Source organism: Elephas maximus, chromosome 9, assembly GCF_024166365.1.
Source record: "Elephas maximus indicus isolate mEleMax1 chromosome 9, mEleMax1 primary haplotype, whole genome shotgun sequence".
Classification (NCBI taxonomy): Eukaryota; Metazoa; Chordata; class Mammalia; order Proboscidea; family Elephantidae; genus Elephas; species Elephas maximus.
This window is the reverse complement of record NC_064827.1, coordinates 110,521,734-110,546,565: the sequence shown is the minus strand read 5'-3', so window position 1 is coordinate 110,546,565 and position 24,832 is coordinate 110,521,734. Positions and strand designations below refer to the sequence as shown.

General features: G+C 39.6%; 1 protein-coding gene across 8 annotated transcripts in view; it reads left to right on the top strand.

Moving 5' to 3' along the window:
- Window positions 1–24,832, top strand: part of NOL8 (nucleolar protein 8) — a 42,645-nt gene that overhangs the window by 4,083 nt on the left and 13,730 nt on the right. For 7 of the 8 annotated variants that reach the window (XM_049896105.1, XM_049896106.1, XM_049896109.1 and 4 more), the window contains 9 exons: window positions 859–937; window positions 11,362–11,497; window positions 12,259–12,327; window positions 14,693–16,594; window positions 18,009–18,122; window positions 18,571–18,693; window positions 18,941–19,031; window positions 22,415–22,553; window positions 23,875–23,952. In XM_049896105.1, coding sequence (XP_049752062.1) covers window positions 859–937; window positions 11,362–11,497; window positions 12,259–12,327; window positions 14,693–16,594; window positions 18,009–18,122; window positions 18,571–18,693; window positions 18,941–19,031; window positions 22,415–22,553; window positions 23,875–23,952 — 2,731 coding nt within the window. Of the gene's footprint in view, window positions 1–858; window positions 938–11,361; window positions 11,498–12,258; window positions 12,330–14,692; window positions 16,595–18,008; window positions 18,123–18,570; window positions 18,694–18,940; window positions 19,032–22,414; window positions 22,554–23,874; window positions 23,953–24,832 lie in introns of all 8 variants that reach the window. The other variant, XM_049896113.1, reaches the window with a different exon arrangement.

The window sequence follows — 24,832 nt, the reverse complement described above, 5'->3', positions numbered from 1 at the left end:
ATATTGCTGGGAGGATTAAATTAAATAACGTATGTACTTAGCATACTAACTAGCACATAAAAAATACAACCTGATTAAAAGGAAAAAAAAGCCGTCGCCACCGAGTCGATGCCGACTCATAGCAACCCTATAGAACAGAGTGGAACTGCCCCCCATTGAGTTCCCAAGGAGCACCTGGTGGATTCAAACTGCCAACCTTTTGGTTAGCAGCCGTAACACTTAACCACTACACCGCCTGGGTTTCTACAGCCTGATAGCAATTATTATTAAGGAGGCTGATAGCAGATAATTGAAAAATCTACTGGGGTACAGCAGTTCAACCACAGTTCAGTCACTCCTTGTATTTAAGTCATTTCCAAGTTATACAGTGATCACTGGTATGAGGTGAATAATGAAAGTAAGGGGCTGCAGGGCTCTGGAGTCTTGGCTGATCTACCCTTAATAAATCACATTTATATTTCATAGTTACAAAATGAAAAATGAAATATTAAGTAAATTCAGTTACTCACCAGATTTCCAGCATTACTTTATAAACAAGTGACAAAAAAATGTTGCTTTACACTTTACATATTTGCCTCATTCAAACTTTCCAGTAACAGTGTAAGATAGGGAGGGCAAGGACCCTGCTCCACACACTACTGCAATTGGATAAGGGACTCGCCCCCATAGCTAGTAAGTGGTAAAAATGAGGTGTGAACCTATGTCTTCCCGCTCTAGGTCTCATTTTCTTCTCTCTGTTCTGTTTCCTTTGTGTCTCTTTGTGATAAACAAGCCTTGGTACTAACATAGTTAGGAAAAGCAGGTGCTGAAATATATTCGAATTGCCATGCACTTGAATAATAATTGCTTACTTTATAGGTATGTCTGTTTTAAATAAAACAAAATGGAAAGGTGGAACACTGCAAATTGAGCAAGCAAAAGAAAGCTTTTTGCACAGGTAAGATTTACTCTGCATGCATTTAAACCCTATTTCTTTATATTGTTAATGGTTTTACATGTTTACATCTTTGATTTGAAATTATTGAGAAATATGCTGTAACATTCTTAGTAAATTCAAACATTACAGGTGAAGCTGAAATCCCTCTCAGCTCCAACTCCCCCCACCCCAGAACTGACGAAGAAAGATAATCCAGTGATGATTCAGCAAGATCATTGTATGTGTGTGCATGTGTATGTTTATATATGTGTGTGTATTTTTCTATGTATTCGTATGTATATGTATACCCAGAACCCAGTGCCGTCGAGTCGATTTCGACTCATAGCGACCCTATAGGACGGAATAGAACTGCCCCATAGAGTTTCCAGGGAGTGCCTGGCGGATTCGAACTGCCAACCTTTTGGTTAGCAGCTGTAGCTCTTAACCACTACGCCACCAGGGTTTCCATGTATATGTATACACATATATATATACGTATTTTATTTGTTTGTCTATATATATATACATACATATGTATATGTGTATACGCACCACATTTTACACGGAAACTCTGGTGGCGTAGTAGTTAAGAGCTACAGCTGCTAACCAAAAGGTTGGCAGTTCAAATCTACCAGGCACTCTTTGGAAACCCTGTGGGGCAGTTCTACTCTGTCCTGTAGGGTCGCTATGAGTTGAAATCGACTCGATGGCAAAGGGTTTGATTTGGTTTACACTTTACACGTGTAACATGCGCCTTCTACATTTGTTTACCAACCACTTCCTCCTGTACCTTACCAAAAAATGAGGTATTTTCATAAGTGTGCTGTGCTAAATTTTTTTCCTTACAGCAACATGTAAGAGAAAATTGGTATAATGGCCCTGTGAAAATACCTCATGAGGGGATGGAATGATTGGCAAACATAAAAGGCATGTGTTATTTGCATAAAAATGTAGGTATATGCAATTTCATCTTTATAAACACAACCTATTATGGAGCCCTGGTAGCACAATGGTTAAGAGCTATGGCTGATAACCAAAAGGACGGCAGTTCAAATCGACCAGCTGCCCCTGGAAACCCTATGGGGCAATTCTACCCTGCCCTTATAGAGTTGCTATGTATGTGAATCGACTCGACAGAAACTGGTTTTTTTTTTTTTTTAATGTTGATCTTCCTCCTTTGTATCACTTTTTCAGTACTATTTCAGAAAATGGCTATACCACAGTGTATTTAGTTATCCCGTTATTGTTGTTAGGTGACATCGACTCATTACCAAACATGGTGACCCTGTTTACAATAGAGTAAAACACTGCGCAGTCCTGCACCACCCTCTCAATCATAGTTGTGCTTGAGCCCATTGTTACAGCCACTGTGTCAATCCATCTTGTTAAGGATCTTCCTCTTTTTCACTGACCCTCTACTTTACCAAGCCTGATGCCCTCCAGGGACCGGTCCCTCCTGACAACATGTCCAAAGTATATGAGATGAAGTCTCGCCGTCCTTGCATCTAATGAGCATACTGGCTGTACTTCTTCCAAGACAGATGTGTTCGTTCTGGTAGTCCATGGTATATTCAGTATTCTTTGCCAACACCATAGTTCAAAGGTTCAAATCCTTGGTCTTCCTTATTCACTGTCCAGCGTTCGCATGCACATGAGGCAATTGAAAACACATGGCGTGGGTCAGGCACACCTTACCTCAAAATGACGTTTGCTTTTGAATGCTTTAAAGTGGTCTTTTGCAGATTTCCCAGCACAGTACATTGTTTGATCTCTTGACTGCTGCTTCCATGGGATTTGACTATGGCTCCAAATAAAATGAAATCCTTGACAACTTCAGTATTTTCTTCATTTATCATGATGTTTCTTATTGGTCCAGTTGTGAGAATTTTTGTTTTCTTTATGTTGAGATACCATCCATACTGAAGGCTATAGTCTTTAATCTTCATCAGTAAGCACTTCAAATCCTTTTCACTTCACCAAGCAAGTTTGTGTCATCTGCATATCGCAGGTTGTTAATGAGTCTTTCTCTGGATCTGTTGCTTCGTTCTTCATATAGTTCAGCTGCTTAGATTATTTGCTCAGCATACAGATTGAATAAGTATGGTGAAAGGGTACAACCCTAACGCACACTTATCCAGACTTTAAACCACGCAGTATACCCTTGTTCTTTTTGAAACACTGCCTCTTGGTCTATGCTTAGGTTCTTCCTGAGCACAGCTAAGTGTTCTGGAACTCCCATCCTTTGCAATGTTATCTGTAATTCATTATGATCCACATAGTCGAATGCCTTTGTACAGTCAGTAGAACACAGGTGAACATCTTTCTGGTGTTTTCTACTTTCAGCCACGATCCATCTGACATCAGCAATGATATCCCTAGTTCCACGTCCTCTTCTGAATCCGTCTTGAAATTCTGGCAGTTCCCTGTCAAAGTATTGCTACAACTGCCTTTGAATGATCTCCAGCTAAATTTTATTTGTGTGTGATATTAAAGATATTGTTGAATAATTTCTGCTTTCTGTTGGATCACCTTTCCTTGGAATGGGCACAAATATGGATCTGTTCCAGTCCGTTGGCCAGGAAGCTGTCTTCCAAATTTCTTGACAGAGACGAGTGAGCACCTCCAGCACTGCATCTGTTTGTTCAGCCACCTCAAGTGGTATTCTGTCAATTCCTGGAGCCTTGGTTTTCACCAGTGCCTTCAGTGCAGCTTGGAGTTCTTCGGTACCATTGGTTTTTGATCATATGCTGCCTCCTGAAATGGTTGAATGTCAAACAGTTCTTTTTGGTACAGTGACTTTGTATATTCCTTCCATTTTGTTTTGATCCTTCCTGCATCGTTCAGTATTTTCCCCTTAGGAGTCCTCAGTACTGCCACTTGAGGCTTGAATTTTTTCTTCAGTTCTTTCAGCTTGAGAAATGTGGAAAGTGTTCTTTCCTTTTGGTTTTCCAACTATACATCTTTGCACATTTCATTATGATACATTTTCTTCTCAAGCCACCCTTTGAAATCTGTTCGTTTCTTTTACTTCATTGTTTCTTCCTTTTGCTTTAGCTATTCTGTATTCAAGAGCAAGTTTCAGAGTCTCTTCTGAACTCCCTCTTGGTCTTTTCTTTCTTTTCTGTCTTTTTAATGACCTCTTGTTTTCTTCATGTATGATATTCTTGATGTCATTCCACAACTCATCTGGTCTTTGGTCATTAGTGTTCAATGTGTCAAATTTGTGGTTGAGATGGTCTCTAAATTCAGATGGGACATACTCAAAGTCATATTTTGGCTCTTGTGGACTTGCCCTAATGACGGACATTTAGAAATTTTTCAATTCTTCATTACCATAGATGATCCTCCAATATTCTTGAGGTTGTCTCTTGCATATGTGCAAGTACTGCTTTGGGGTTTATAACAAAAAGTGTAATCACTGAGTCCTGGATTTATGCACATGTGAACTTTACTAGACACTACTGAAGTGTTTATATTAGTTTTGAGAATTAATGGTTTTATACAAATGTAAAAAGATGATTCAAGATCCCAGGATAAGAAGCAAGAGATTACTTATGCAAGTGATTTAAAAACAAAACAGTGCAATTATAAGCACTATGCCCATTGCTGTCGAGTTGATTCCGACTCATAGCAACCCTCTAGGACAGAGTAGAGCTGCCCCATAGGGTTTCTAAGGAGGACCTGGTGGATTTAAACTGCTGACCTTTTGGTCAGCAGCTGCAGCTTTTAACCACTATGCCACCAGGGTTTCCAATAAACATAGAATTTTCAAATCCTAAAGGTATTCTTAGGGAGAAAAGATTGAGTTTGGAGGCTTTCAATCTAGAAAACACTTAAAGACGAAGGGACCAGGACAGTTGATAAGATGGTTCTAAACTCTAGAAATGGCATAAGCAAATATACAGGCTAAAACTAGTGGCGGGCAGCCTACATGAGCTATGTTACAGGGGAGTGACTAGGTGGAAAAGGTGGTTATTTGGTTTTATTCTTCAGCTGGGGGCCTCTGACTATGTGTGCACAAGGTAGTGATGTGACTTTGATCCAGCAGCATCTGATTGCCTTTTGTGTGCACCCCAAGCAAGGTGAACACGCAGCATTGGAGTGTTGTAGGTGTGCATACAGGGCACAAATTTGATGGTCCTTCTGAAAGGTGGAATACAAAACAGGCTAGAGGCAAAGAGGTCAGCAAGGGTTGATCAGTACCATTTTTCAGTCCTGAGTAAGTTGGGGGTAGTTTGAATTGGATGGTTAAATGGCATTCTGTCATTATGAGGATGGTGGTGTTAGATGCTATCAAATTGATTTCGACTCATAGTGATCACATGTGACAGAATAGAACAGCCTCATGGGGTGTGCTATGCTGTAATCTTTATGAGAGCAGATCACCAGGTCTTTTTTTTCCCACGGGGCCGCTAGGTGGATTCAAACTGCCAACCATTTGGTTAGCAGCTGAGTGCTTAATCCTTGCACCACCAAGGTAGAAATAACCAATTGTTAAAAGGTGGTAAATTGAGCTCCAAAAGACACCTGTTCCTCATGAAGATCAGTGTAGGCAGAGAGGATGGGTAAATGTCAAGTATACAAGTTGAAAGTGGAGAATCAAGAGACCTTATTATCCATAGTCTCAGTCTTCCCATGAAGTGGAGCTGGGACATCTGCTGGGAGAAGGGCAATGGGTATGGGAAAGAATATGAAGGGATTAGGGAAAATGACTAGAATGGGTGTGGCGGGGGTGGGCCTCCAAGCTCTGTTGGTATAGCTCTGATAGCAAAGCCTTTTCCATGCTTTTCGGAATCAACTCGATGGCACTGGGTTTTTTACAGATCTACGCAATGGCCTACAATAGGAGGCTGGCTAGGTAAATTATGATATATTTATATAATGATGTATCGTATAGCCATTAACGTTAACTACAGGTACTCCCAACTTCGGACAGGGTTCCTTTCAAACAACTCCATCCTAGGTCAGTTCTGACATAAGTCGAATACCTCTTTTTCTTTTTTTTCATTGTTATTGTCTTTTGTTTTCAGTGTTTATAAATCTGTTCTTTGTCTTTGGGGGTTGGAAACATTACATAGAAACTTAGAGATATATTTTAATACACACATACATATGTAAAAACATACACAAATCACAAAACTTTACTCAGACGAGAAAGACAAGTTGGACAACATGGGCATTTTGTCAGTTGTGATAATAACTCCAATTATAGAAGGTTCTGGATTATCCCTGGGAATGGCATTGGGGTTTCTAGTAAGAAAATTAGTGACAATTGTCTGTGTGGTCCTTTCCTTTTATTCTTCATGTATTTCAAGATAACATCTCACTGCTTCCCAAATCTGCCTATCAGCTTTAGCAAAGGGATCAGCATTTGAGTCCAAGTTTTCAAGCAGTTGAAGCCCCTCATTTAATTTAGAACACTAAATCTATACAGCAGTGTTTTGAACAGTAGTAAATCATAAAATTGAACATCTGCAAATGAACACCTAAGAATGATAACATTAGCAAATTACGTATTGCAATGTTGTATGTAGTATATATTACTAACAATCCAAACCAAACCTGTTGCCATCAAGTCGATTCTGATACATAGCAACCCTATAAGATGGAGTAGAACTGTCCCATAGGGTTTCCAAGGAGCAGATGGTGGATTCAAACTGCCGACCTTTTGGTTAGCAGCCAAGCTGTTAACCACTGTGCCACCAGGGCTCCAACTAACAAGGTGTACCAAAAAAAAAGGTCGATAAGTGCTGTTTGTCGTAACTCAAATACAATGTTAGTTGGGGACTACCTATAATTCATTTTGGTACAATGACTGTGTATTCCTTCCATCTTCTTTTGATACTTCCTGTTTCATTGAATTTTTTACTTATAAATCCTTCAGTATTGCATTTTGAGGCTTAAATTTTTTCTTCAGTTTTTTCACCTTGAAAAATGCCAAATGTGCTCTTCCATTTTGGTTTTCTAACTCCAGGTCTTTGCACATGTCGTTATAATACTTTGTCTTCTCGAGCCGCCCTTTGAAATCTTCTATTCAGCTCTTTTACTTCATCATTCCTTCCATTTGCTTTAGTTACTCTGCATTCAAGAGTGAGTCTCAGAGTCTCTTTTGACATCCATTGTGGTCTTTCTTTCTTATCATTAATGACTTTTTGATTTTTTTCACATATGAGGTCCTTGATATCATCCCATAACTCTTCTGCTCTTTGGTCAGTGTGTCAAATCTGTTCCTGAAATGGTTTCAAAATTCAGGAGGAATATATTCAAGGTCGTACTTTGGCTGTGATGGACTTGTTTTAATTTTCTTCAGCTTCAACTTGAATTTGCATATGAACAATTGGTGGTTTGTTCTGCAGTAGGTTCCTGGCGTTGTTTTGACTGATAACGAGGAGCTTCTCCATTTTATCTTTCCTCATATATAGCTGATTTGATTCCTGTGTATTCCATCCAGTGAGGTCCAGGGGTATAGTCATCATGATCTTGCAGATTCTATCATGCAATCTTCAGCACCTTTTCTGTCACCAAAGCTGTATTTTCCAACTACTGATCCTTCTTTGTTTCCAGCTTTCGCATTCCAATCACCAATAATTATCAATATATTGTGGTTGCATATTTCATCAATTTAAGACCACAGAAATTGATAAAAAAAAATTCTGTTCATCTTTGGCATTAATGGTTGGTTTGCAAATTTGAATAACATATTAACTAGTCTTCCTTGTAGGCATAGCGATATTATCCTGTCACTGGCAGCATTGTACTTCAGGATAGATCTTGAAATGTTCTTCTCGACCATGACCATGATTCCATTCGTCTTCAATTTGTCATTGATGGTATGGTAGACCGTATAATTGTCTGATTGAAAATGGCCAATACCAGTCCATTTCAACTCACTAATGCCTAGGATATTGATCTTCAAGCATTCCATTTCATTTTCGAAGACTTCCGACTTTCTTCAATTCATACTTCGTACATTCCATGTGCCAGTTACTAATGGATGTTTGCAGCTGTTTCTCTCATTTTGAGTTGTGCCACATCATCGAATTAAGGTCCTGAAGCTTTACTACATCCCCAGCATTAAGGCTGACTACTTTGAGGAGGCAGCTCTTCCCCAGTTGTATTTTGAGGGCCTTCTAACCTGAGGGGCTCATCTTCCAGCACTATATCAGACAGTGTTCCACTGCTATCCATAAGGTTTGTGAATAAGATTACTGACTAATTTATTTTCAGAAGTAGATTACCAGATCCTTCTTCTTGTCTGTCTTAGTCTGAAAGCTTCACTGAAACCTGTGCACCATGGGTAGCCCTCCTGGTGTTTGAGATACCAGTGGTGTAGCTTCCCGCATCACAGCAACATACAAGCTACCATAGTATAAGTTGTCAGGCCATTCCTATACTGAAGGATTCTGTGGGCAAAAATTGAATAACACTGGAAGCATCAAGAGAAGATGGAATACAGTGTCTCTGTACCACAAAATTGGTCAACATTCAACCATTTCAGGAGGTAGCATATGATCAAGAATCGATGATACTGAAGGAAGAACTCCAAGCTGCACTGAAGACATTGGCAAAAAACAAGGCTACAGGAGTTGATGGAATGCTAATCAAGATGCTTCAATAAATGGATGCAGCACTGGAAGTGCTCACTTGTGTATGCCAGGAAATTTGGAAGACAGCTGCCTGGCCAACCAGCTGGAAGGGACCCATATTTGTGCCCATTCCAAAGAAAGGTGACCCAACAGAATGCACAAATTATTCAACAATATTATTAACAGCACATGCAAGCAAAATTTTGCTGAAGATCATTCAAAAACAGCTAACTGCCAGAAATTGAAGCTGAATTCAGAAGAAGACATGGAACTAGGGATATCGTGCTGATGTCAGATGAATCTTGGCTGAAAGCTCGGAATATCAGAAAGATGTTTAGCTGTGTTTTATTCACTATGTAAAGGTATTCTACTGTGTGGATCATAAATTACGGATAATATTGCAAAGAATAGAAATTCTGGGAAACTTACTTGTGTTAATGTGGAATCTGGACGTAGACCCCAAGAGGTACTCATTTGAATAGATCAAGAGGATACTGCAGGTATGTACCAGGGTTGTATCCTTTCATCAGACTGATTGAATCTGTATGCTGAGCAAATAACCCAAAAAAGGTGGACTATCTAAAGAAGAATGGGCATCAGGATTGGAAGAAGACTCGTTAACAACCTGCCTTATGCAGATGATACAACCTTGTTTGCCAAAAGTGAAGAAGACTTGAAGCACTTACTCGTGAAGATAAAAAACTACAGTCTCCAGTAGAGACCTCTACATATGTAAAACAAAAATCCTCACAACTGGACCAATAAGCAACACCATAATAAAAGGAGAAAATATTGAAGTTGTAAAGTATTTCATTTTATTTGGATCCACAGTCAATGCCCATGAAAGCAGCAGTCAAGAAATCAAATGAAGTGTTTCATTGGGCAAATCTGCTGCAAAAGGTGTCTATAAAGTATTAAAAAGCAGAGGTATCACTTGGACAACTAAGGTACATCTAAGCAAAGCCATGGTCTTTTCAGTCGTCTCACATGCATATAAAAGTTGGACAATGAAAAAGGAAGACTGAAGAAGAATTGACACGTTTGAATCATGATGTTGGCTAGGAACACCGAATATACCATTGTTGTTGTCAGGGGCTGTCAAGTCGGTTCTGACTCATAGCAACGCTATGTGCAACAGAATGAAACTGCCTAGTCCTATACCATCATTACACTTGAGCCCATTGTTGCAGGCACTGTGTCAATCCATGTCGTTGAGGGTCTTCCTCTTTTTCGCTGACCCTCTACTTTACCAAGCATGATGTCCTCCTCCAGGGACTGATCCCTTCTGATAACATGTCCAAAGCATATGAGACATAGTCTCGCCATCCTTGCTTCTAAGGAGCATTCTGGTCGTACTTTTTCCAAAACAGATTTGTTCTTTCTCTTGGCAGGCTGTGGTATATTCAGTATTCTTCACCAATAATCCATGGACTATTAAATATTGAAAAGGAGCCCTGGTGTCGCAGTGGTTAAGTGCTCAGCTGCTAACCAAAAGGTCAGCAGTTCAAATCCACCAGCACTCCTTGGGAGAAAAATGTTACAGTTTGCTTCTGTAATGATTACAGTCTTGGAAGTCCTATGGGGCAGTTCTACTCTGTCCTACGGGGTCGCCATGAGTTAAAATCAACCATACGGCAACGGGTTTAATTTTTTGGTATTGAATATTGAATAACCCAGAAGAATGAACAAATACATCTTAGGAGAAGTACAGCCAAAATGCTCCTTAGAAGCAAGGGTGGTGAGACTTTGCCTGGCTCACTTTGGAAGTGTTATCAGGAGGGACCAATCCCTGGAGAAGGTCATCACGCTGGGTAAAGAAGAGGGTCAGCAAAAAAAAGGAAGATGGTCAATGAGATGAATTGTCACTGGCTGCAATAATGGGCTCAAACATACCTACTGTTGTGAAGATGGCATAGCACCAAGGTTATTCATGGTGTCACTGTCACGGTTGAATTATGTCCCCCCAAAAATGTGTGTATCAACTGGGCTGGGCCATGATTCCTGGTATTGTGTGATTTTCCTGTGTTGTAAATCCTGCCTCTGACATTAGTGAGGGAGGATGGGCGGCAGTTGTGTTAGTGAGGCAGGACTCAACCTACAAGATTGGATTGTGTCTTGAGGCAATCTCTTGAGGTATAAAAGAGAGAAGCGAGCAGAGAGACGGGGACCTCGTACCATCAAGAAAGCAGTGCCGGGAGCAGAACGCATCCTTTGGACCCGGGGTCCCTGCGCAGAGAAGCTCCTAGTCTGAGGGAAGACTGATGAGAACAGCCAGAGAGAGAAAACCTTCCCCTGGAGCTGACACCCTGAATTTGGACTTTTAGTCTACCTTTCCATGAGAAAATAAACTTCTCTTTGTTAAAGCCATCCACTTGTGGTATTTCTGTTATAGTAGCACTAGATGACTAAGACACTGTGAGTCAGAACTGAATCAACACCACCTGACATCACCAACAGCCATTTAAGTGATGTTTTTGTAATGATAAATTAAAAAAAGAAATGCACTAAACAGTACTTCTAGTATTACAGTTTTTTTTTAATGTATATATTTGCACATAAAATGGAGTTGAAGAAAATAGATGAAATGTTAACAGTAGGATGTGAAATAAGGAATGAGTTTTTTTCACATTTCTCTGTTTTGCAGTTAATTGACAATGAAAGTTTAGTATTTGTGTGTTCAGAAAAGAAGTATAAGCTATTAAACTTTTAACAAAGTGAATTTGTTTTATTTTGGTTTTTTAATACTATTAATAAGCTTTTTACTTTATAGCAGTCATTTAAGATCACCTGAAGAGAAATAACCAGTTTTGTTTGGTCAGTAATTTTAATTCTTTTGTTTATATTTTTTCTTTGATTCAGATTGGCCCAAGAGAGAGAAGAAGCAAAAGTAAAAAAAGAAAATTCAAGACCAGGCAACACTGACTTGTTAAAAAAGATGAGAGCGGTTGATTTGCATGTGAAAGCTGTGCCAGGAACAGAAGTACCAGGGCATAAAGTGAGTCTCCCTCTGGTAGCCTTAGCTAGTGAGGGACCAACACCTGAGACCACAGGACCGTGGAGGTCATGGCAAAAGCTGGTTGCTTTTTCTCATTTTTTTGAAACAGCATGGATAGTCATAGTCCTTTATGCTTTTCAAACTGCATTTACAACTTAGGTAAGCAGAGTTCTCCACCCTTTTACAGATAAATTAAAACTCAAGCAGAGGTGGGTTTTCCAAGGTAACATAGGTGGTGAGGAGCCATCAGGTCCCAAGTTTGCATCTTTTAGTGGCTATGAGTCAGAATCGACTCAATGGCAATGGGTTTGGTTTGTTTGGGGTTTTTTTTTTTTTTTTTTGGTGATTTTTCTGTGGCATCCTATGGTTTCTATTGAATTTGATAGCTGTTCCTATTTTCCTTTTTTCTCTCACACTTTTTTCTCTTTAGAACTTGATTAATTGTCCAAAAACTAAACCCAACAATAATCAGGGCCCACACCTAGTTCAAATTTTTTGCAAGAGTTGTATTTATGTAGTGTGGCTATTATAAGGGTCCCTGGTGGTGCAGTGGGTGTTTGGCTGCTAATCAAAAAGTCAGCAGTTCGAATCTACCAGCCACTCCTTGGAAACTCTATGGGGCAGTTCTACTCTGTCCTGTAGGGTCGCTATGAGTTGGAATTGATTGGATGGCCATGGGTTTGTGGTTTTTCTTTTCTTTGGTTATTATAATCTTTTTCATTTGTGATTTGTATAATAAGTACATCCTTTTTTTCTTTCAGAATTGGGTTGTGAGTAAATTTGGAAGAGTTTTACCTGTCCTTCACCTTAAGAATCAACATAAACGTAAAATATCCTTTTTGATTGACTTTTCAAAGTAATTTTTGTTTACGATAGCGAGGGATATTTTCACAAGTTTACCACATATCTTTAAAATTCCCCGGCTTCTATCAGTAAATCTTTAGGTATTTATATAGCAGTTTCTATGTTTCCAATTTCTAGGTAAGACCTACCTACTTGCGTGTATGAAACATTAAGGATTAATGAGAGGATATAATGAGGTTTCCTACAAAAAGTGCCAAAAAAGCAACTTCATTTATTAATTTGTACATGCTTTCCCTTATTCCCATAGATTCGAAGCCATTGGTAAATGAGCTAAGGTTGGGTGGGGGGGAGGGCAGAACAGTGGGCTGTCATTAAAGAAGGCTCTGTGAAAGCCTTAGAACTTGAGTTGGATCTTGAAGAATTGGAGTACATTCTGAATTAATAGAAAAGGTACAGGAAGAAGTCCAGTAAAGAGGAAAAGAGTAGATAAAACCATGTAGACAGGCAAGAGAATGGTGGGTAGGGAAATAGCACAGACCCAGGATGGCCAAAGTAACTGTTGCCTGTTACCTTGAGCAAATGAGGACAGACCGTTTGTCATGGACTCGTGAGTAGAGGACACATCTATGTGTATCCTTTGGCTCCACCCTGTGTATCAGTCAAACAAGGAAGCAAAATCTACTCAAGGTATTTCAAACAGAGTGAATACATGCAATTGGTTAAAAAGGTGCCAGAGGAACAAAAGTGATAGCCCGGCTGCTCAAAGATGAATTACTGCAGTAAACCATTACTACTCCTGAGGCTAGAGAAACAAAAAGCTCACCATTACAGTGCCCCTGAAGCTACTACTGGAATCGAGGCTCAGCAGCTTTGGCTTTGTCTGCTGCTTCTGTTCCCACTGCCAGTGGCACTAAAGTCAGGGAAATAGTGACCTCTTCTTTCCTTTTCACCTTTGGCTTCCCACAAATGACAGCAGCTAACAGCAAGGGGGTAGCATATAGAAGGACAGTGTATAGCTGAGAGATGATAGACACCGTCAGGCTGTCTCAGTCATCTAGTGCTGCTGTAACAGAAATACCACAAGTCAATGGCTTTAACAAACAAACTTAACTCCTCACAGTTTAGGAGGCTGGAAGTCTGAATTCAGGGTGCCAGCTCTAGGGCAAGGCTTTCTGTCTCTGTCAGCTTTAGAGGAAGGTCCTTGTCTCTTTTAGCTTCTCCTGGGCAGTCTTCATATAACTTGGCATTTCTCTTCCCCCATCTGTGCTTCTAGCTTCCCTTTAATTTCTTTTGTATCTCAAAAGAGATTGACTCAAGATACACCCTACATTAATGCTGTCTCATTAACATAAAGACAAGCTACTCCCAAATGGGATTATAACCACAGGCATAGAGGTTAGGATTTACCATACACATTTTTAGGAGACACAGTTCAGACTATAACACTGGCACACCTCACGTTGGCATGTTTTAAGGCACAATGGTTAAGCGCTCAGCTACTAACCCAAAATGTTGGCAGTTCAAACCCACCCAGTGGCTGTGCGGGAGAAAGACCCAGCTATCTGCTCCTGTAAAGATTACAGCCTAAAAAAACTCTATGGGACAGTTCTACTCTGTCTCATTGGGTTCCTGTGAGTCGAAGTCTACTCAGCGGCACCTAACAACAACAAATAATTACTAAATGAACAAAGGGGCTCTTCAAGAGTGACAGCTTAAAGCAGCTTATGCTTTCCCACTCATATGTGTTAGGAAATCAGCGAGTGCCAGGTAGCCAGGTGTCATCTCTACACATTGACATTAACTAGTGTCTTTTTGTGAGTCGGTAGCAAAACAGGTCCAGTAAAAATTTATTAGCTTTCTGATAAAGACCTATAAAACGTCTTACAGTGAGTGAACAGAATATGAAGTGGACTTCTTTGAGCTAGGAAAATCAAGAGAGCTAGGATGAGTCAGTATTGAGAAGACAGGAAAGGCCATAGATACTTGAGAAGAAAGGATAAGAGTTACATAGCTTTGCCTTCCTGGGTTCCCCTCTATACTCTGCTTCACAGTATTGGCTCAGTGGATGATATCTCTCATTTACCATAAACATAATCTTGGGGCCTGTGTACTTAGAATATGATTTGAATAGGTTTGCTATAACGTCTACTTACGTCCCAAATGATTTCTGCCAACTAATCATGATGGTGCTTGGTTTTAACTCTGGACATGTCATAGAAAGCCCAATTCCAAAGACCCTGAAAGATCACCTAGTGCAGTCTTCATTTTGTTTGATTAGAACCTGAAGGTAAGACAAAGCAAGTGCTTTACCTAAGGGTAAACAGTATTTCTTTCATTTCACCAGACTGATAGGTTTTCTTGACACCTGGTGCTTTTGCTTCGTTCCTTCACTGGGGTAACATCATAAAATATGATCCCTCAAAATACTGCCACAACCTGAAGAAGATAGGGGAGGATTCCATAAATGCCATCCCAGTAACCAGCCTCACTTGGAAATTGGAAGGAGGGAATGATCCTATGAGTAAGAAACGACGAGGAGAGTTTTCTGACTTTCACAGCCCTCCCAAGAAGAAAATAAAAGTGCAGCGTGGTGAGGGTGCTGCTGGGCCTCTGGCTGTGCGCCCAAGACACAGTTCGGTGGTGGACAGTCCACTCTTAATACAGCAACAGGCTGCACAAAACACACCTCGTGATTCCATCAGTCTTTGTAAATCACCCTGTGTACCTAATTCTTATCATCAGAAACCTAAAAATGTACCTTTTCAGACTTGTGGCTTGGAAACTGCCCGAAACAAAAATAGCATGTCTGATGATGATACCGATTCTGAAGAGGAGTTAAGAGCAGTGATTGCAAGAGAGGAAAGCTTACAGAGAGCTACACAGTCCTCAGTAAAAGAACCTGAAAACGATCCCTTTGTAGTTGTCAGGGATGATTTCACATCAGATGTTCACAAACTTTACCTTTTACCAAGTTTAGGTATCAAAAATAAGGTCTCTTGCCAGGTGAATAATGATAATGTTATAGGAAATGATTGTGCCTATGATTCAGAAGATACAGATGAAATCATTGCGATGAAAAAAAACGTTGGTAAGGTACAAAGCAGCACAGAATTTTTGAATAGAGAAAAATCTGTATGCGAGAAAGCTTCTTTGAAAGACAGAAATGGCTGTGAGTTTTCTGAGGATTCTGTTAAAATACAAAAGAGAAAAAAAAAAGCAGAGTTAGCAGTCAGTAGTGGGGTTACGTTTCTTAATTGTAAATCTCCATCTGGCTCCAGTGACAGTGAAGATGCTGCTTCTGTGTCAGAATCAGCTGAGTCCGAAGGAGACGAGGAGTATAACGCCTTGATGAAAAACTGTCTCCGTGTCAACCTCACTTTAGCTGATTTGCAACAGTTGGGTTGTAGCGATGCAGAGGTTCCAAGAGAAAGTACTGCAAGTGATAGCCAGGAAACTGCCACCAGCTGCCAGTTTGTCAGGGCCTCCAAGGGCCGCAAGGGTCCTGACAATCCCCGTAGAGGCAAACGGTGCATTCACCCTGAAGACATTGTGGCCTCTCTTTTAGAAGGAGAAAAGAACACCTGTAGTAAACAGAAACCAAAGGAAAACAAATTCCAGGCTTTCAAGGGCATAGGCTCTCTCTATGGAAAGGAATCTAGGAAAAACTCACTGAAAGAGGGTGTTGCCTCTAACAATATTAATAAGGATCAGGATTCTTTGAAACTTGAGGATCCCAGTAGCATTTCCATGGAAAAGAGGCCCTCGTATGCTGATGGCTCATCAAGAGAACTGACTCCATGCCAACACACAAAGAAGGCAAATAGCCCAAACCATACTGAGCCTCAAAACAGACAGACCACTTTTGAGAGCCAGGATCCCAAGGTGGTGTCTGCAAGCAATTCAGAAAAGGAAAGTAGAAGTACTACTTCTAGTCTGTTGCCATTAACAGGTAAGAAATCCTTAAGTCTTGGTGCAAAGATTCACAAGATAGACTTTGACAAAGATGGTCGCCATAGTAACCCAAAGATAGAAGATGGTTCAGAGGAGGAGAGGGCTGATTCATGCAGCCTTACATCTGAGAAGCCACCAAAGGTCTCTTCCGGGAAAGACAGGCCCAGCTCTGTGTTCAGTAAAAAGGCTCAGGACAGCAGAAGTGATTTCCCACACCCTGTCAGTAATCCATCTGAGGATAGGCATGCCCAAGATAACCAGAAGCGTTTGGCAGCCTTAGACGCAAGGCAGAAAGCAAAAGAAATACAAAAGAAGCTGGTTCATAATGCTCTGGCAAATTTGGTGAGTACATCTTAAATCTGTGTTTAATAAGAATTCTCACAAAGTTGAGCTTTTCTTTTCATACGAAGGCATGTCTCTAGAGTTGAGGGTCATCTTAGCATTCGCTAATTTTTTGTTTTGTGCCCTTGAGTTACAAGCTTTTATTACCGTATACCTACTATACTAATCTTTAGTATATCCCAAAGAAAGTGAGGTTAACCTTCATTTACTAAGAACATTTTAATTTGTTTTTATCTAAAATTTCTTCATCATTTTGTCTCATTTAGAAGCTATAACTGATGTAATTAAGTGACGTATCCTAATATGTCTGAATTTACATGTAAATCAGTTATAGAAGTCTTGCCAAGATTTACTGTAGTGAGTTATTCCTTCTTTGAACAATTGTTGAGTTCCAGTTCTAGACCTTTACCGTAAGTGCTAGCTTTACAAAATGAGTAACATGTGGCATGTTGGCTTAGGATGTGAGGGGCAGACAATCACAAATCAGTTTGTTAGGGCCAAGAGAGAAGCATGCAGCTTAGGATGTGAGGGGCAGACAATCACAAATCAGTTTGTTGGGACCAAGAGAGAAGCGTGCCTCTGTGCCAGGAAGCAGTATGGGAAGCATCAAGTCGGTCTGCAGAACCACCAAGGGAGGATTCCTTGTGGAAGAAGTATCTGATCAGAGTCAGCATGAAAGGATAAGTGGAAACTGGTCAGGCAGAGGGAAGAGTGGCAAGGAGAGGAAAGGTATTGCAGGTGAAAGGAGCAATTATAGAGTGCAAGGTGGCCAGAAATGAGGCTAGAGAGAAAAGTAGGGGCACGTCATGAAGAGCCTACAGAGGTTGGACTTTATTCTTAAGGCTGTGAAAAGACATTGAGGGATTTTAAGCAAGAGAATGAATATTAGTTGTATGTATTTTGGAAGAGGAGGCTGCAAACTACAGCTCACAGGCCACCCTGCCCACAGCCTGTTTTTGTACCTCTGCAAGCTGAGAATGGTTTTTACATTTTTGAAGGGTTGTAGTAAAAGACAAGAATATGGGACAGAGACCATGTGTAGACTGCAAAGCCTAAAATATTTACTCTCTGGCCCTTTACAGAAAATGTGTGGTAACTTCTGTTAGAAAGATCCTTCAGGCCATGACAAACCAACAAATTGAGTGGGGCTAAACCTGAACCATGGAGAGCCTTTTGAGTTTGCAATGACAACTTTAAAAGATACCAAGAAGGTCAAATTGATAGGACTTGGTTATCAACTGGATATGGAGAGAAGTCATAAGTTTTTGTGTTGGCCATTTAAGTGGTTGACAGTGGTGTTCACTGAGATGAGGAAAGGATAGGAAGTAGACATGGAAGGAGATGATAAAGTTTGTGCACGGTAAGTTTGAGATGAGATTGTTTTAAGATATACTGTTTTTGATGACTTCCCTAGGATGATCATTCAGAGATCAAGCCAACACACATCGTCTTTGGTTCTGACAATGAAAGTGAAACAAAAGAGACAGATGTTCAGGAGCAAAGCAATCCCAGACAGGAGCTTGGGAAGGTAAGAAGTTAGGACGTCACTGTGGGCATTCATCCGTTTTTGTCTACCGCATACCGAGACTTCCACACTTGTCTCCACATAAAATCCTCCTGGAAGCTACAGGGCGATCCAGGGCTCCCCATAACCCTATACACTGAGACTACAGGTGTCTTGGAAGTTTTCTCCGTAGTGATCCTATACTCTGCACATCACCTCCTAAGTTAATTCACCAGAACCACGGCCGCCATTACCCTCCAAATCTAGGCCATACTGGGGAAACTCTGGATTAATGATCTCAGAGGCCAGTTAAATATCCAGTTAGGAGTTTATGTTCTAACCCACCATCTACCTGTTTATGGTAGATGCATGAACATTCATGGGAAGTATGAAGGGAAAGATTACATTATGAAAACAAATGCTGATTACTCAGGTGTTATGTTTCTGTTTTCTTTCTTCGTCGATGTGAAAGGAGTCCATTTATAAAGCATCTGGGAAGCTATTTGATAGCAGCAATGAAGAGGAATCTGATTCCGAAGATGACAGTAACAGGTTTAAAATCAAACCTCAGTTTGAAGGCAGAGCTGGACAGAAGGTTAGTGAAGACTGGAAGTGGTAGAACTTCCAATATCTCATTATTATACATAATTCTGGAACAAGGTAGCAGATAGACCTTGACAAACCTTCCAGTGTTGAGATATTTGGGAGTAAGTCTCTGTGATCCCTTTGATTGAGTCACGGTTAGGTGACTTTATGGGAACATTAATGCAGTGGATTTTAAAGTGTGGGGAGGTGTACTCTGGAGAGCCTGGCTCTCAGTTGTCAATGTTTTTTATCTGTAGCTCATGGATTTGCAATCTCGCTTTGGCACTGATGACAGATTTCGCATGGACTCTCGATTTCTAGAAAGCGACAGTGAAGAGGAACAGGAAGGTAAATGTCTCATTGTCAAACAAGTCATGATATCAGGGCTGCTGGCACCCTTAGAAATCATCTAGTCTACCTCTTTACTTAACAAATGAAGACACTCTACATCTGAAGACATTGAATTGAGGAGCTTAGTTAATACTTCCTGAGTTTGTTTGTACATATTAATTTATTTAGTAACATTTAGTTACTTGAAGCTGCCAGGAAGAACAGGGATAGTATCCACTAGAGGTTCCGTTTTTCGCCATCCCATCCCTTGGCATAAGACAAGGCCTATCTGGCAGCCCACATCAACAGATGGGCATGTTCTGGCTGAGGCCACGAAAAACTGTTGAGGCACACTTGACTTTCTTAAAAGAAGAGTGTTCATCTTTCCTTAGGTGTGCGTGCTGGGTGCAGGTTTTTAAAAAGGCAGTGTAGCCATTCCACTTAAATTCATCCTTATTTGGATATATCTAAGAGTTATTATGCTATCAGAGGCATCCTAGTTCCTCTTTTTGAATCCCTATAGCATTTTTCACAGCAGTGGTTCCACATTTTCTCTTTAAGACTTTCTACTCTTACTATTTTCAAAGAATCTTACCTCCTACATCCAAGAGGATAGCCACGTGTAGTGAGCTCCCTGAAATTCCCTCTCTCAGCCTCAGAATTTCTCTATCCTTACCCCTTACTCTTTTGCTTTTGTCTTCTTCTTGAGTTAATTTAAATCTGCTTCTTAATCCTTACCATTCATACTTTCTGTTGCTTCCTTTCCCATTTGCCTATTGACCCTTCCCCTTTCTTCTAGCATCTTGCTTTCTACAGACATAGTTAAGTCTCGTGGGTTCCCAAAAAGCCATTCTTTCAGCTCTACCAGTTTTTTAGTTGCCACCTCACTTTTCTTTCTTTCTGCCTTGCTATGTTTCTTTGGGTTTTTTTCCCCCCGTGGTAAATATATATATATATATATATACATATATACATATATCTAACAAAACATTTGCCATTTCAATATTCTCCATATCTACAATTCAGTGACATTATGTTTATCGTGTTATTCACCTGTCACCATTAACTGTTTACAGATTTTTCCATCACCCTTAACAGAAACTGAGTGCCCCCTAAGCAATGAGTCTCTCTTTCTCCTTCCCTCCCACCCCTGGTAACCACTAATAATCTGTGGTCTCTATATGCTTACCTTTTCTAGATATTTCATGTAAGTCAGGTCATACACTATATGGTCCTTTGGGACTGGTTTATTTCATTCACCATAATATTTTTAAGGTTCATCCACATTGTAATATGTTTCGGGACTTCATTTCTCTTTATGACTGAGTAATATTCCATCATATATATATATATATACAACATTTTATATATCTGTTCTTATGTTGATAGATACTTAGGTTGTTTCCACCTTTTGTCTCTTGTGACTATGCTGCAGTGAATATTGGTCTACAAGTATCTGCATTCCTGCTTTACATACAATTTCTTTTTTTATTTCTAAACTTGAAAAATAAATTACATCTAATTCAGTACGTACCACAATATGTACTTTATTGAATACCATCTCTGATTTGTTCCTCACAATTCTTCAAGGCAATTATCACAGTACGTTGTGTTTCCAGGGTTTAGCTAGCTTTGTAATAAATTCTGCAAGATCCATACCAAATAATGTTTCAGAGCTAAGACTTCAGTTCTTCTGACTCAAAGTTCCATGTTGAAAACACAGGAATGGCAGAACCTTAGAAATAACCTGTATTTAGAAGGAGGTTACTTTCTTAACTTGAGCCACTTTTGTCAGTCTCCTTATAGCCCTTGTGATATGTATTTCCTGAAAGCTATGGATAGCTTGTTCACTGAGTGGCATTTTCTTAAACTTCATTCTTTTCAGCCTACCTGTAATATTTCACTGTTGACCATCTCCCTTCTTGACATTTTCTTTTCCCTTTCCTTCCATTATAGCTTCCTCGTTTTCTTCCTAACCCTTGTGATTCCTAATTTTCTTTTTGCCCCCAGATATAGACTCTTCGCAGTAAGTCCCTGTGGCTTTAGCTCCCACTTATACATGATATTTCCCAGTTTTAGGTCTTTTTTGCTTCTGACTATTCTCTGAGCTCTCGCGTCTCTCCTTGCACATGCCTGAAAGGAAGAGGCGGGTCCTTGGAACAGGCTGTCCTGTGTCCATGTGAAACTCAGCAAGTCCAAAACTGGATTTCTCTCTCTCTCTTTCTCCCTAAACCAGCTTCTCCTGACCCTTCTCTCTGTTAATGGAAATTCTGCTCTTAGGGCAGTCAGACATATAACCTCTATCTTTTGCTGTTTCTTTCCTTCTCAGTTTTTTTTTGTGAATTACAAAGACTCCTGCAAGTAAGGGCATAACCGCCCCTTACTTGAACTTTTAGTCCTTTCCAACATTATATTCTACTTCTCCTCTTTATGTATTCTTAGGTTAAAATTGAAATTACTGCTTTTTGAGGTCAGAAATTGTTGAATATCGGCAGTTTCGTATGGTTCAATATATATGTGATCTGAACTATACGTATTTTCTGACTTCAGTACACGCTCATTTTGTTTCCTCCACCTGGTACGCTCTCCTCCCACCTCTGGGGATCCAGCTTGCCTTTCTTACTTCAGACTGCAATTAATTGTAAAGCATTTCTTGGTCCAGTTGATTGAACATAATCTCTACCTCATTTGCATCCTTAGAAATTTTGGGGGCATTTCTGTAAAGAACTTAAATCAGTGTTTTTTTCTAGTTCTGTTATTGGTTGTTTATATCCTGCAATAAATTGAAAGAGTCTTGAAGCCTTAGACATCTTCTTTTGTAGTTCTATCTGTAATCCAAAATAAGTGTTTAACTTTGTTCTGATATTTGCCTATTTCTAGTCATTGAAGATAGCAGCTGATAGAGTTCCATGATGCCTTCTGTATGTAGGGCACATGACTTTACCTGAGATACTCATTACTGAGTCAAAGGCTGAAGCCAGTGTCTTCTAAAGCGTCATATTAACAGACAGTAAAATTACCATCTTCATTAGCTTTATCATTGTTTAAAATGTTAAAAACAGAATAGTCTGTAATCACTTTAGTTTTGGTATTAGTATCTTGTTTTTTTATATTTATCAATATTTACTTTAAATTTTTTTACACTTGCCACTTAAAGCCATTAAATCCAGATTTCACTTTCATAACTGTAAGTGGCTCTTTTTGTTTGCTGGTCATGGGATTTCTAGATTCCCTGTGGCGTGAGGATCTTAGAGATAGGGGAGTTATCAAAATGAGGCTTAATTTCCTTCTTCCTATCTTACTGGGCTTTGCACATATTTAGATGCTTGGTAGTTACTTAATGGTGGAGACTTTTAAAGCTGTGGTTGCCATGAGGTTGCTAATTATCCTTTCTCTGACAGAGGTAAATGAAGAGAAAACTGCTGAAGAAGAAGTGCTTGCTGCAGAAAAAAAGAAAGCACTGGATGTTGTGCAAAGTGTTTTGCACATCAACTTGAACAATTCTACAAGCAAAGGATCAGTAACTGTTAAGAAATTTAAGTATGGTTTATATTTCATCCTGTTTCACCATATTTTTCTTTACCATAAATAGTTTCTTGAACTCAATTTGAAACTAGTCCATTTTAAACTTTCCCGGGAGGGGATTTGGCAGTATGTATCAGAACCCTTAAAACAATACTTACCTTTGACCCAGGAATTCTGTTCAAGAAATTAATTATAAAGAAATTATTTCTATATTTATCTACTTAGATGTTATTGCAGCACTGCTCCCATTAGTGAAACAATTGGAAAGCAGCCAAAATACTCAACAATGATGGATGGAAAAATATATATGCTGTAACTGTACATTAAATGTTATCTAGCTATTTTAAATGGTCAAATTATGTATGTTGTTGTTAGGTGCTGTCGAATCGGTTCAAACTCATAGTGACCCTTTGTACAATAGAACAAAACACTGCCCGGTCCTGCTCCATCCTCACAATCTTTGCTGTTTGAGCCCACTGTAGCAGCCGCTGTATCAATCCATCTCCTTGAGGGTCTTCCTCTTTTTCGTTGACCCTCTACTTTACCAAGCATGATGTCCTTCTCCAGGGACTGGTATTCAAAACCAAACGCACTGCCGTCGAGTCAATTCTGACTCATAGCGACCCTATAGGACAGAGTAGAACTGCCCGATAGAGTTTCCGAGGAGCACCTGGTGGATTCGAACTGCTCACCTCTTGGTTAGCAGCCATAGCACTTAACCACTATGCCACCAGGGTTTCTGGGACTGGTATTAGGAATGAGAAAAAAGTTTTATGATATATTTTTTATTTTTATGATTATATATATAGTAGAATTAGGGTCATTTTGATGTTCTTTAAATGTCCTTGAATTATTATTATTTATTTAAACTGTTTATTATGGAAAATTTAGAACATATATAATTTAGGAAAACTAATATAATGACGGAAACCCGGGTGGCGTATTGGTTAAGTGCTATGGCTGCTAACCAAAGAGTCGCCAGTTCGAATCCACCAGGCGCTCCTTGGAAACTCTACGGGGCAATTCTACTCTGTCCTATAGGGTCACTATGAGTCGGAATTGACTCGACGGCACTGGGCTTGGGCTTGTATATATCTTGTATTTTTAAAATAATTTTTAAAGTTAAAAAAGATCCGAGGATACTCAAAACTAGGTAATTTAAAATAAGAGTATTTCTCACAAGATGTTAATACTCTTCTTTGATGTCACATCATTTCCACTGCCCCCAAATTAGGGTTTTCCCGGTGTTGAATTATAATTGGATATTTATTTTTTATGTTGGTGTTCTGATTTATCTCTTCTGACTTAACAATTCTCTTTTTTTTTTTTTACGTAGGGACATCATACATTATGATCCAACAAGGCATGACCATGCCACTTTTGAAAGAAAAAGAGATGATGAACCAAAAGAAAGGTAAATGTCAAACTACTTCTTTTAGTAATAAAAGTTATGAACTAATCTAATTTCAGATAATGAGAAAAGCAGGTAATAACCAATATCTATGAATAAGTCCCCTTATATTTATTTTAAGACCAGCAGAGGGAAAAGCTGGGAATTATCAACACGGTGGAGAAAGTCTTCCCTTTTGACAAAGGAATCCCATACATAAATAATGATATGTGCTCCTGCTCTAGTACAGTGCTTCCTATTTGTATTGGTTTCCTATGACTGCTGTAACAAATTACCACAAACTTGGTGGCTTAAAATAACAGGAGTTTATTTTCTCACAGTTCTGGGGGCTAGAAGTCTGAAATCAAGGTGTTAGAAGGACCACACTTCCTCTGGAAGGGGTGTAGGGGGTACCCATTCCATACCTATCTTCTAGCTTCTGGTAGCTGCTGGCAATCCTTGGTCTTTCTTGGCTCGTGACCACGACGCTCTAATCTCTACGTCTGTCTTCATCTGTCTTCCTCCTCTGCTGTCTCTCCTCTGGGTTTCTTATAAGGACATTTATGATTACATTTAGGGGCCACTTGGATAATCCTGGTAGTCTCTTCATCTCAAGATCCTTAACTTAGTTACATCCACAAAGACCCTTTTTCCAGATAAGCTAACACTCACAGTTTCCAGGAATTAGAACATAGACATATTTTTTTGGAGGCTACCATTAACCCACTGCACTATTCTAGTGTGGTACCTGTTACCACTGAGTCGATTTTAGTGTGGTAGAAGCTTCTACTTCCTATAGATATGCAGTCAGTTTGATAAATATGGCAAATTAGAAGGAGCACCAAGTATTTACCTGACTTAATGCTTTCATTTTCCTGTTGTTAATAGCAACTAAAATCAATAA